The sequence below is a fragment of the Rhinolophus sinicus genome, chromosome 5, assembly GCF_057876585.1.
Source record: "Rhinolophus sinicus isolate RSI-liver-muscle chromosome 5, RSI-T2T, whole genome shotgun sequence".
NCBI lineage: Eukaryota > Metazoa > Chordata > Mammalia > Chiroptera > Rhinolophidae > Rhinolophus > Rhinolophus sinicus.
The window spans coordinates 36,897,336-36,910,130 of record NC_142505.1 but is presented as its reverse complement, the minus strand read 5'-3'; the positions used below and the strand labels follow the sequence as shown (position 1 = coordinate 36,910,130).

General features: G+C 48.4%; 2 protein-coding genes across 8 annotated transcripts in view; one reads left to right on the top strand and one right to left on the bottom strand.

Annotated features, from left to right (window-relative positions):
- The window catches only part of NME9 (NME/NM23 family member 9), a 27,331-nt gene extending 15,247 nt beyond the window's left edge, over positions 1 to 12,084 (top strand). Inside the window, exons 8-12 of one of the 5 annotated variants that reach the window (XM_088798353.1) lie at positions 2,226 to 2,308; positions 2,610 to 2,702; positions 3,637 to 3,791; positions 5,197 to 5,346; positions 11,607 to 12,084. In XM_088798353.1, coding sequence (XP_088654479.1) covers positions 2,226 to 2,308; positions 2,610 to 2,702; positions 3,637 to 3,791; positions 5,197 to 5,346; positions 11,607 to 11,670 — 545 coding nt within the window. In that variant the 3' untranslated portion in view covers positions 11,671 to 12,084. Of the gene's footprint in view, positions 1 to 2,225; positions 2,309 to 2,609; positions 2,703 to 3,636; positions 3,792 to 5,196; positions 5,347 to 7,249; positions 8,738 to 8,765; positions 9,403 to 11,606 lie in introns of those variants that run through there. The other 4 variants (XM_074312902.2, XM_074312899.2, XM_074312898.2 and 1 more) reach the window with 4 other exon arrangements.
- ARMC8 (armadillo repeat containing 8) overlaps positions 10,255 to 12,795 on the bottom strand; it is a 92,307-nt gene continuing 89,766 nt past the window's right edge. For all 3 annotated transcript variants that reach the window (XM_019747775.3, XM_019747786.3, XM_074312897.2), the window contains one exon: positions 10,255 to 12,795. In XM_019747775.3, the coding sequence (XP_019603334.1) occupies positions 12,762 to 12,795 (34 nt within the window). In that variant the 3' untranslated portion in view covers positions 10,255 to 12,761.

Here is a 12,795-nt window from a genome sequence, read left to right as displayed (position 1 = left end):
CTCCCTTCTGACCTTTATTGACATTTGGGGCACTTTTCACAGCTGTCTGATCATGTTAAAATATAACAAGTGTGACTTTCATGGCAATTCCCAGGCATCAGGAAAAGCTCCATTTAATAAAATGAAAGGTAGTGACATTAATAATGTAAAGTAATGATGCTTGTGTTTCCTTAGTCCTTATCTGAGCTAAGGAGCTCAAGTTTCTTTCTTTCACCTTTTTTTCCCCTGAAGTGTCAGAAAGTCAGCTGTACTGAACACCTTCCCCCCTCACAGCCCTGCACCCTCTTCCTCTTCCTCCCCAAGTATCAGCTCGCGGATTCTACACTCGGGGCATCACAGTTCTCCCTGAACCTCCACTAGGAGAAGAACTTGACCTGACAGTGTGAAGAGAAGCCAGAAGTCAGCAAGGTTGTTGCTGGGAAGAAGGGAAGGTCACGAGAAACCAGGGACACCAGGACTAAGTTCAGGAACCAAGACGGGAAGAGAAGGAAGAGTCTGATTATTGCATGAAGTAGAAAGGCCGTTTGTGTGTAGATAATGACAGTTTTGAGTTGGATTCTAACGAGGAAAGAGGCCCAGTGTAGGAAAGCAAGAAACTTCAAGTGTGAAAAGAACAGTCATCGACTTGGCTTCCACGGGAAACACTGGTCGCGCCCTTTTGGGGTTATCTCCTCTTCCTGCCCCCCCCCCCCATTGTTTCTTCTTAAATCAAATCTCTCCACCTCGAAAACAGCAAAACCCTGCCCTTGCCCTGAGCCTGCCTCTCCCCAATGCTGAGCTTCCGAACTTCATCCATACTGCTGGGGCCACCCACCTGCTGCTCCTGCCCTGCCCTGCGGACCTGGCCTGTGTGCCCGTTTCTCACTGAACTGGTGCTCACCGGGGCACCAGTGACCTCCTCTGTGCCAAATCCAACAGGCAATTTCCAGTTATGTATCCGACAGCATCTTTCTGCAGATGTGGGTGATGTCAAAGTGTCTTCCTTCTCAAAACCCTCTTCTCTCTTGGTTTCGTGACCTTTCTCATTTTTCCTTCTACGTCTCTGACCTCTTCTCAGCCTCCCCTCCACTGGCTTTTTTTCTTTTGCTCCCTTTTCAGGCTGGAGTTCTACGGACCCTGCTCTGGCCTCTTCTCTTCTCACCCTACGCCTCTAGCTGATCTCACTCATTGGTGAATTTATAAGGAAATTTACTGTAAGAGTCCTTTAAAATCTAAGTGTTCACAGGATGTTAGAAATAGTACTCAAAGAAAAATGGATAGATTTGTTGCTGCAAATGATTTACACGTTTTTAAAGATTTTTCAGAGGCAGATACTGTGAAGTTTCATTGCAACACAACTGATGTAAAAGCTGAGAACAGACTATAGTCTATGGGGATAGAGAATCTGTGGGGAGTGTAGGTAGCTCACCAAGGCCAAGTTCGTACAAACAGGGATACATCACGGACTGGCCACTGCCCTCTCTACAGCTTCTGCGGGCCTGAGCAGACTACAGTCATGTGGCACCTTCCTCAATGCCACAGCTGATTGGACCTATGGACACTGACCAAAGGACAGCCGGTCAGTAGACTGGTCAGTGAGCTATGACTGTTGTTTTGGCTGCAAACAACGAACAGACCCATCTGGTCTTCTCTCAGGAGAATCTGAGCTGAGTCAGAGAAGACTAAAGTTGCAGTTTGGTCGTATGTGCTGGCGCTGCAAAGTTATGTAGACTCAGGGCCTAGGACAGCCATTATGGGCCACGTGGAAAGTTAAAAAGGAAAGTTAAAAAGAAGCATTGGCAAAGGAGTCAGTAGAGTGAGAGGAGAACACAGTAGACAGTAGTTAGAGGCCACGGACCGTGAGAGGGTGTGGCCTGCATTACCTCTGTGCCAGCTCCCCTTCTCCTCCCCCTGCATACCAACTCTCTCAGTTGTTTATGGGTTTCTGTTCCTGAGTAGTGTTTGATCTCCTTCCCATCCTCACCCCCCTTCAAAGCTCCCCTTCCCAGGTTTGTGACCCTTGCATGTCTCTGTCCCTTCCAGCCAGGTTGAGGTTAAGGTCTAGAGCCTGACCCATGCCTCCACTGGAGTCCATGTCTGCAGGGACACAATCAGAAGCCCAGGCAGGGGAACCCTGGGAGCTGTGGGCAGAGGGCTGCATGGTCCCTGTGGACGGCCTCCTGAGAGCCTCAAAGATGGGTGCTGGGAGCCCAGCATCTGACAGCACCATTCTTGGCTTATTGCAGTCTCATCAGAGAAGTCCTGCACCTTGGCAATCATTAAACCAGATGCAGTGGCCCATGGAAAGACTGACGAGATTATTATGAAGGTAAGAGACACCACAATTATCCTATGCATTGTCCTCGTGTCTCCTCTGGTGGAAAAACGGATGGGGCATCGTGCAGCAGTGTCCTAGTGGGAAGAGAAGGCGTCTAAGGAGTTTGAACCAAAATCCCATTTAAATAAACCAAAAATCTTAAATCTCAGTGGGACAGATATGACGACAATGAGGGTATTCACTGCTTTTAATATTGCCTTTTCTATTGTCTTTTACTTCCCAACACATTTAAATGTGAATTTAGGCTTGATTACATTTTCAGAATATGCATGTGTGTATATATATTCCACAGATCCAGGAAGCTGGGTTTGACATCTTAACAAATGAAGAGAGAACCATGACAGAGGCAGAAATGCGACTCTTCTACCAACACAGGGCTGGAGAGGTCGGCTCCTCTGCTTCCATACACCCAACACATTCATTCCTTTTTTTCTCCAATGTTAATGTTTATAGGTTCATACTAGTTTGGGAGAAATGAGAGTCTTATGAAGAACAAGAATATGAACAGCAAGTGAATTGTGAATTTGCTCTCAGAATGATTATAGGTTGTATCAGGTAAAAGTTCTTTGGTTGCAAGGAAGAGATTTTTGACTCTAAAGTAATGAAACAAGTAATTTATTGGAACAATACTCCAGAACTCCCAGAATTAACTGAAGGAAGAGAATTGAAGGGTGGTGAACAGAAGATGTTGGGGAGAAGAACCAAGACAGTTTTAGGGATCTCAGGAGCAAAGCCTTAGGTGCTGCCATTGGAGAACTGAGGTTCAGCCACTGTCCCTTTGCACTTGCTTATAACTCACCTCCTGGGAGGGAGGGTCTGGTTCGCCTCGCTTGGGTCACAGCCCCACCTCTCAGGTGAGGTGTGTGTATGGGGGTGGTGGTGGGGAGGAATAGGCCTCATGGTTGTCAGGCAGACAAGGACCAAGTGAAATGGGGAAGGGCTGTTCCCCAGAGGGAAACCAGAGTGCGGTTACATGAAGAAAGGGGAAGGGTTACAAGGCTCTGTAATAAAAGTCTTTACATCCCACCTCTGTTATCCAGCATCCACATGATTCCCATACACGTGGTCTTTCAAATGCCCCTATTTAATGTTATAATCTCATGTTCAACTCAAAATGAGTCAACTCAAAGTCTCATCTTTCTGTCTTTAACTTGTATATGGGTGCCTCACCACCACCCCACCCCTCAGTCCCTCCCCAGGCATGCTGGCTGGTGGCAAGGCTGCTCATGGACCTCTCCCATCCTGTGGGTGGGGTGGGCCCACTGACCCTCTGCAGGCCCAGGCCCCTGCCCTGGGTCCATCTCCCCTTCCTGTTCCAGGAGGCATTTGAGAAGCTGGTACATCACATGTGCAGTGGACCAAGCCACCTCCTGATCCTCACCAGGACTGAGGGCACTGAGGACGTTGTCGCCGCCTGGCAAACCCTCATGGGACCCTGTGACCCCGATGTGGCAAGGAGGGAGCAGCCTGACAGGTGATGTCACCAGCTGTGATTCTTTCATTTATCTCGAAACCTGAATCCGAGGAAGTGGAGAGCCCTGCTCGATGCTCAGCCTGGAATCCTGGGTAACACAGAGGGCTCTCTGACGGCCATGAAGCCCCCTCTTTCTTATATATTTGGGGAGACCTTGACATCCTCACCGTCTGCGCCAGCCCCCAGCCCTTTGCAGTGTGCCTCCTGCGACCTGCCTCTGTGCTGCCTCCTCTGCCCTCTTCTGACGGCGGCTGCGGGACCCAGTCCTCACTGCTCTGGAGCCAGGGGCCCAGAGTGTGGTCCCAGGACCACTTGCTACACTCACCCAGGAAATACAGACTCCAGGGCCCCACCCAGGCCTGCCAAGGCAGAGATTCTGGGTGAGGCCTAGGAATATGCATGGCAGACTCAACTCCCCCGCCTACGCCCCACCCAGGGTGTCCCGAGCATGAGCGCCCTGGTCTGTGTATAGCGTTAGGCTGCTTTGGGCTGCTCCTTTCCCCCGTGCGTTATCTAGCCTGGCACCACCAATGCCAAATCCACTGTGTCTTTCTTTTGAAGATGAGAGAGGCCCAGCCAACAGGAAAGAAATGAGTAAGAAGCCAAGTAACTGAGGTTGAACCATGTGGTTGTAGGGGGCCAGGAACATTCATGTATGAGGCAGCGTAGACTAGGGAGAGCCCAGTGCTCGGATCTTAGGGTACTGCACACTCAGGTAAGTCCATTCTCTGAGCCTCAGTTCTCTCATCTGTAGAATAGGGATATGAGCACCTATCATGGGAGGCCGTACATTGTCACGGTTAAGAGCACAGCTTTCAGAATCCCTTTTCTTCCTCTTACTGTGTGACCTTGGGCCAAGCTTTAATCTCTCTGTGTTTCAATTTCCTCAACTGAAAAAAAATGGAGACTGTAATAGGACCTGCCCCAGATATTGATATGAGGACTGAATGAGCACATACATATGAAGCACTTAGGACAGTGCCTGACGCACAGGAAGTCCTAGCAGTATTAGTATAGTATTATATTACGGGGTTACTGGGGGATTAACTGTGCAAACTCATGTCAAGTCCTTGGCAGGGTGCCAGCCCCTGGTTGTAACATCAACAAAATAGCAGCTCCTGGGCTTACACTGGGGGCTCATGACAGTCTCCCTCCCAGGGCTGTGGAGCAAATGAAATAACAGCACATATGTGAAGCACCAGCAACGTGCCCAGAACACCGCCAGGACGGGATGAATGTCAGCCACTATCATCCTGGCTGTTTTCTTGGCATTTCCAACAGAGAGAAAGCATTTTACAGAAATGCAGGGTGCTGATTGGTCGTTGATGACCATGTTGCCAGAGAGCAAAACATTTCTTTTGCAAATCAAACAATTGTGTCTTGTACATTTTGCCAATGTTCCCAGTCTCCGCGCTCAGTACGGCACAGAAATGCCCTTTAATGCGGTCCATGGAAGCCGGGATAGAGAAGACGCCAGCCGAGAACTGGCTTTGCTCTTCCCCAGTTTTAAGTTTTCAGACCAAGTTCCAGAAGCCGCTCAGGGTAAGTCGCCGAGGTACGTTTGGTCTTTAGTGAATCTGGAATGAGTATGTGGGGGACTGATAATAACTATGTGGTAACAAGGTCTTCAATCAAATAAGGTCCTTTTCAGACAACAGGAGCCATTATGTAACTTCAGTAGCAGTCCTAATTGGTTTTGCACGTTCATAGAGTAAGAGAGTTGCTTTTTAATACCGCATTACATTTTTGCTGCATTCCTACTTTGGAGCCATATTTTCGTTGCAAAGTTACTTTGCATTTTCCCGTGGAAACCACTGGAAAAAATTAGTTTGGAAGCCTACAGCAAAGCCGTTCAGAGGCCAGATGTCACCCCCTCACTTCCTCTGTGCTCTGCGTACCCCATGCTAAGCCCTTGGTGGGGTAGCTGAAGAGCAGAGGGGCCATCTGCCTGGAGCCTGCTGCGACCCTCATATCCCTCAGCCCCCACATTTTGGGAAAAGCATGCTGGGTCATCAGCTCTGAATCTGGGTGAAAAAGCCAAGGAGTTCAGAGGGCATGTTACTTACCCCATTCCACAGGTGGGAGACGCAGGCCTGGCCCACGCTGCTCCTGCTGCCCAGGTGCACTCCTATGGTTTGAGCCTGAGCTGAGGAGGAAGGGGGTAGGGGGTGAATATCCTAGGAAAACCAAAGGATGTGATGGGGGATCCTCGGGAGGAGGCTGCATGCAGATCTGAAATGGTAATAACCTGTCTCCCTACATGTTTGGGTTTTAACCCATGTATTTACCTAAGTGTTTGGTATGTTCATGGTCTCCTCAGATCTGAATCCAGCCAATAAGAGTAGGTGGCGTGAAGACAAGGTGAGGTTGGACGGGAGTGTACCCGTGCTGGCCCTTGTTTAATACTTGCTGCTGCCTACTGCCCACTGCCCGCTGAGGGCCAAGCTGACAGTGCCATGGCGTTTAGGGAAGTGAGAACTCATGGAAAGTACCAAGTTTACACTTCCAAGTGTTTGCTGTGGTTCTTCAAAGCCATTCCCCTGCCTGGAAGAACTTTCTCACTCTGGTGACAATCGTACTGCTAGGGCCAGCTTGCCTCTGGGGATCTGCCCTCAGAGAAGACCCACGATGCATTTCCTTATGTGCCCATGGTCATGGGACATCATCCTTTGAGGGGGTGGGGTGGGGTTTAATTGGAAATAAATAGGTGTAACCCAGGACCAAGTTTGGGGAAGAACAAACGGAGTGAGAAATACTCACCAGGGTTATTGGGAAGAGTGTTGTGAGATCATCAGGCTGACTTTTGGGCCTCAGGTAATAATGAGCACGGGACAGTTCCAGAAGGGTCTGAGCCCATTTATTCTCACACCCTGGGAATAAATGCACAGCCTCCTGCCGGCATTGGGGTGCTGTGATGCCGCTTCATAGGGGTGCTGATGTTCTGCCCATTTGCTTGACACGTCCCGCCCAGCAGTGTTTCCTCTGAGGGGCCGGGGCTGGGGGCAGGGGCCAAGGGCACTGGAGACAGAGAATCCTGAGTTTGAATCCTGGCTCCACCAGCTGAAGAGCCTCTGGAAAGGTACTTACCTCTTCTGAGCCTCCTCTGTGAAATGAGGATGACGCACCCACTATAGCCCCATAACGCCTCTGTAAGAATCATCTTCCTCATAGGCTGTTGTGAAGATGAAAGGGGACAAAGGATGTCAAGTTCTTAGCCTGGTGCCTGACACACATTCAGTGCTCAACAAATGTTCCACATTCTCCTTAATCCTTTAATTCCCAGTCAGCAGCACACATATTAGGATCTCTCTTTGCTGTCCCTTCCGCCCTGACCCCTGACTTTATCTTCTGAGATGTAGTTAGAGCCCCTTTTCCTGTTCCTTTGTGGATGGGACAGCCTGTCCCAGCACGGGACAGGGCTGTTTCAGAAGTGCTACAGAACAGCTGTCGTTCCACAGGCCATGAGGCGGAAGGAAACACGGGCCCCACCCAGGTGCTTCGCTCCCCCGAGGACGCGAACTGAGATGGTGGCGCCGCCTTCCAGAGCATGTGATGGGGCGAGGTTATGACATGTCAGTGCACTTGTGTCTGTTGCCTACAAGGAAACCTCTAGAAGTCGACCTTACTTTTTTGAGCACCAATACATTTTTGGTTTAGCTATCTTTTATGGCCAATAAACATATATACTTTCCTGCCTTATTAATATATAGAACACATACTTTTTTTTTTTTTCTATCTCTGGGATTTTACAAAATAAATGGACATCAGTTATTGTACTCTGCTGTCACATGGTGTCATCTCAGGGGACACTGAGTTACATAGGACAGTGTCTCCCAATAATAAATTTACTTTATGGATTAAACAACTTTTGAGCTTAACTTGGTAACTATGAACTTGAAAATAGTGCACGAACATTGGGTATGACACTTCCAGGCATATCAGCTTGGAGGCAAGTAGATATAAATAGGTGTTAAATCTTCATGCTGCACTCAAGCCACAAGGGCAGTCCTGCCACACTGCCAGATTTGCCATTTGGGACCTCCCTGAATCGGCGTGTGCATGTAGTGCTTGGGGTTACATTTGGAAACAGGGTTCATCTGATTTTCCTGACGCTCCCTTCCCCGATATTTTGGGGTTTCTGATTCTGACTAAAGTCTAAGTTTGAAACCTGAGAGCTCTTAGTGGAGCCAGGTGGGCTCCAGCTTTAACTAAATTTCCTGGGTTAGCCGTGCCTCCATTGTTGCACCCTTGAGGGATACCGGTTTCCAGTGAAAAGTAACTATTATTACCCCATGAATATTAACACGCACACCCATTCCCTCTTACCAGCTTGCTCTTTGGTTGGTTTGTAAATTTACTAAGCCCAGGCATACTCTTTCCTCTCTGGCTGAGCAAAAGGCCGGGTTCTTCTACATCGCAAGGCAAATGTCAGTGATTTCCTGCTCATTTGCTGGTTTTCTCCAGAGAACTTCGCTCTCCAACTTGAAGTGCTTTAAATAGGCAGTGAGCTCCAAGAAGACAGCCCTTCCCAGGTGCCTTCCTCTTCCTGCAGCCTAGAGCACAAGACACTCTGTGCTGGCACTGGAGGTAGGATGAGTCAGGCTGCATGAAGCTGGAGACCAGAGCCTATGACACTGGGGGTGGCTGCATTTCCCACGACTGTGTCACCTCTGGATGGACACATGCATGCCCATTCTGCTCATCAGCATTGGTACAGACCCATGTGAAACAATGGAGCCCTGACAGGATAGTCAGGAAAGTGGAATCCACTGTTCCCGATTCCCAGACCACCCCGGGGTTGTGCTCGATTGACCCCTTGTGAGTGGGCTCAATGGCTGTGCCCACCTCAGAGCTGATAAATGCCTTGGAGAAGCACTACAGCCCTATGCCTGGCCTTCCACACCATGGGTGCCATGTGCCTCTGAATGAGCTACTTGGGGATGTACCCAGCTGACAGCTATCTGATCTCCCCAGAAGCTGGGAAGCCACGGGTCTTCCATCACTGGATAGAGCAGATGAGAGATGGAGCGATGAAAGTCTCTGAAAGCAGGGGAAAGAGAGGACGAGGAGGTAAGGGAACTGAGGAGGTGGGAAGTGATGTGCGTTGATGTCTGTGATGATTTTTAAGCCTTCCCAGGAAGTAGCTGGGAGTGGCAGTGCTGGGAGGGAGAAAGCAGGAGGGACGCCAGGTGATAGGGCGAGAGTGGGAGCGGTGCTCACACCCCTTCCTTCCACTACATGCAGGGTTATTTCTTTTCTCAGACTCCAGAAGGTTCCTGGCAGAAGGAATGGGGAGAGGCAAGGGTGGGGGAGAGAGAAGGCTCCTGAGAGTGGCTACAATGTCAGCCCAGTCTCTGAGGATGGAACTCCTTGGCAGAGACCCTGGCCTGGCTTCCTCCAACAGAAGAAAAACAGGGGCTGCAGATGGCCACTGTCTGGGGCCTCAAGGCCTCTTAGCTCCTGGGTGTGTGTGCCTGACAGGCTGGAGGGCAGGCCCAGCTGCATGAAGTCCAGAAAGTTGGCTTCTTAAGGACTGGCTCTGGCCCTCCCTCAGCGAGAGGGCTGACTGCCTGGTGGACAAGGCCAGGAGCCAGGGGGTGCAGCGGTAGAGGGAGGAAAGGCCGGCGGCTCAGGTCGGCCATGTTGTGGCCCTTGGGGGTGGGGGTTCCCTCAGCTTTCTCTGAAGCCAGGTCATGGACCAAATTTCCCTCATACTGGGAACTGACCTGTGCCTCTTTGCCCAGCAATCAGAAGAAGTCAGTATAAAGGGGCAGGACTGGGGCAGCAGCCGCCATCTCCCAGCTGGCAAGGTGTTGGGAGCTCTCTGTCGGCTCTCCATCAGGATCTGGAGTCAGTCTCCGTTTCCTCTCCTCCTTTCTCAGGCCTCACTACCAAGTGTCCTCTGTGGCAGGGGAATTCCCTCCCCTGCCAACCACCTCCCCATCCTCCCCCCAGGTTCTGGGGCAGATGTCCTTGGCTTTCTCTCTGGATCTAGTGAGACCAAGAAACAGGAGGTGCTTCTCTACATTTTAGAGCCGGGGGAAAAGGAGGCAGCAGTGAGTGACAAGTGCCTGTGAGTCTTTGCAGAGGGACAGCAGCTGCCTGTGCTGAGCAGCGGGGCATCTGCCACACTTTGGGCCCGAGTCCAGGGGCTGGTGGCAGCGGAGGTGTGCATACATAAGGGGAAGAGGGGGACTGAAGGGGTGGAAACATTGGGGGGATGCTGGTGGCTGGGAGTGGCCATCCGGAAAGGGTCTGCTAGCCTTCAGGAAGCCAAGAGAGGGGTCCCCAGACTGCTGCAGATGCCCTGGTAGCTGTAGTGACCCTAGGGTACGGGCCACCCCCTCTGAAATGCAAAGTCACGTCCCAGTTTCTCATTCACCAAGAATCACAGGTTGCAGAAGCCAGTACACGTTATTTTCTAATGCTTCCTAATGTTCTAGACATTTGGAAAACAGACTCCTTTATAGAAGTTGCCATGATCTTTCTTGGCTTTTATTAGCATGTGTTAAAATCATATTATCCAAACACTACCAGAAGAACATGTATTGTTCTGCATAAAGTGCTTAAGAAAAAAAATGCAACGTATTAAATTGGACATTCTTTCTAGTTCATAAGTTTTGGGTTACAATCAGGGCACAAAAGGAGAAACAGAATGCAGTATTAGAGAGCGAGAAGCTTAGTTAAGAACGTGGGTGGAGACACAAGATCACGTCCCATTCCTCCCACCTCCTTACGGACTGAACACTGCACCTGTGTAAAGCAGCAAACAGCTTTGTTTTAATAAATACATTTTCCTTCATTCAAATCAGAAAAGTTAATTAAAGCACTTTTTCTTTGATCATCTGTTTAAAGCCACAGGCAAGATTTATCCACAGAGTTTAAGTGTGAAAGTGTTATTTCATTGGGCCTTCAGCTTTCTAATGCTACCTGGCTTCAAGATTGTCTGAGCAATTCATTATTGGTTTCTTCATATTTACCTGGTACTTTGAAATACCAACTCTATAGTGTTTTGTGTTACATATGCCAACCAAGGATATTTTCTCAGGACTACAAAAGTCAATGGAGTGGGCCTAAATAAGGCTTTATTCCCAATAAACTAGATTTTCTTTAAACTGGCTTTCTCACATTAGCACACTGACAGCTGCACAAAACCCAAATCCCTGTGGTGACAGATTTTTAAATTGGTGATGTGCTGAAAAAATAACAACTTGGAAATCTCTGTGTTTGAATCTTGGGTGGTCATGTTGAGAACAGGAAAAATTGCATTAAATACATTTAAAAACATTCATTTGCAATCAAACATATGTGAATCTCCCAAGGAAGGTACAGGGCGGTGGTGGGGCGGCTGCAGGGCGAGAATCCTCACCAGGGGTGGCTGGTGTCCTTGGGCCTGTCAGTGGCACAACTCATGGCAAGCTTCTGGGCTGCAGACCTCGCTTCCTGCCACAGTGCCTTTGACCTTTTACAAAGGGAAAAGGAAGGCTGGTTGTACCTTCAAACAGTCAAGAGCAACCTCTGTTGAGTTCACTTTGAAGCTGACCCAGAAGTTGGAGCAGGTGCCAAGCCAAGGGCTGCCGAAGGGCTAAGCAGCACTCGCTGTGAGAAGAAGTCATCTTCGGTCCTCCTGGGGAAGAGTCCCTTTCCTTTTCTCAAACTTCAGTGCTTTGGGTTTCACGCAGGAAAAGATCTTAGCCGCATCTCTTACTAAAATTTCATTTTACAAAAGGACACTAACTAGCAGTCCTGAATTACTGAGTTAGCTAAGAGAAAAACAGCTTTTAAAACTATCCTGTTCTTTGCTTCTTTCCACAGATGGATCTGTAGAACGTTCTTTAGTTTCACAGTGATAGACGCTGTTTCCGGAAGCACAAGGTGATTGGATTTTGTTTCCAGAAAGTGATGACCTACTTTAATTTGAGCAGAAGGTTCCATGACTGGTACTAACTCCTGCCAGATACTGCGACACCAACGACAGGATTTAGGGCAGTTGGGAGGCTCTTGGTGCCCAGTTCCTGCCAAGGGAAGCCTGCCAGAGACATGGCTGGGCTTTCACTATCAGTAGTTATATTTTCCTTTGATGTCTTAAAATGCCTATGATGAATTTGTCCCCTCATTCTACTCTGCCCTGTCCATCTGTCTTGGAAGCCTGAGAGCTTATTGAATTGGGCTGATATTGACGGCAGTAAGATGCTAGCTTACTATTTTGCACAGCACCATTTATCGTGCCTGTTATTCAGGCCAACTATAGCCAACCTTTTCTTTTTCTTTTTTCTTTTTTTTTTTTTTTTTTTATAAAGAAAATCTATGTAAGTTGAGGTTCAGAAATGCATATATTTTTTACTTACAAATATTCATCTGACCAAAATTCAACATAACCTTTATGGAACACTTAACAATTGTTTTGTTTTTAAAATAACATTTCATTCAAACTGTATATAATTCAGTAAAGTTTTTTTATACAGCAAGCAATGCTTAAACCCTGGAAAATCTGTAGAAAAGAGATTTTCACACAAAATAAGAAAAGAAAATTTGAGGTATCCCCCCACACACATCCATTCATCCTGACCCACGTGCACACTTTCACACGTGCACACTTTCACACACACACACGTGTGTGTGCAGACACATTCATTCTCACTCACAAAGTGGCTGCAGCATAGGCAAAAAATTGTAGGTCCAAAGGAAAATGATTGATTGTTCTAATAAAGAGTCCAGGTAGCTCAGAAAAAAAACAAAAAACAAACAAACAAAAAACAAAAGAAAACACAATAGTCCTCTGAGGAAATTACTACCTCAAAAATATGTTCTCAAGATGAATTTGAGATCTAAGCCTACCAAATTGCTTTTGCAAAACAGCTCCCTGCAGTCCAAGGTGACTTGTGCAAATAGAAGGAATCAAATGAGGCTAGTTCCTGTACTTCCTTTAACAAGGACATGGGATGCTCGCAGGTGCCCAGGGTGCTCCCGTCACGCCAGGTACTGCTGCAGTGCCGTCTTGGCC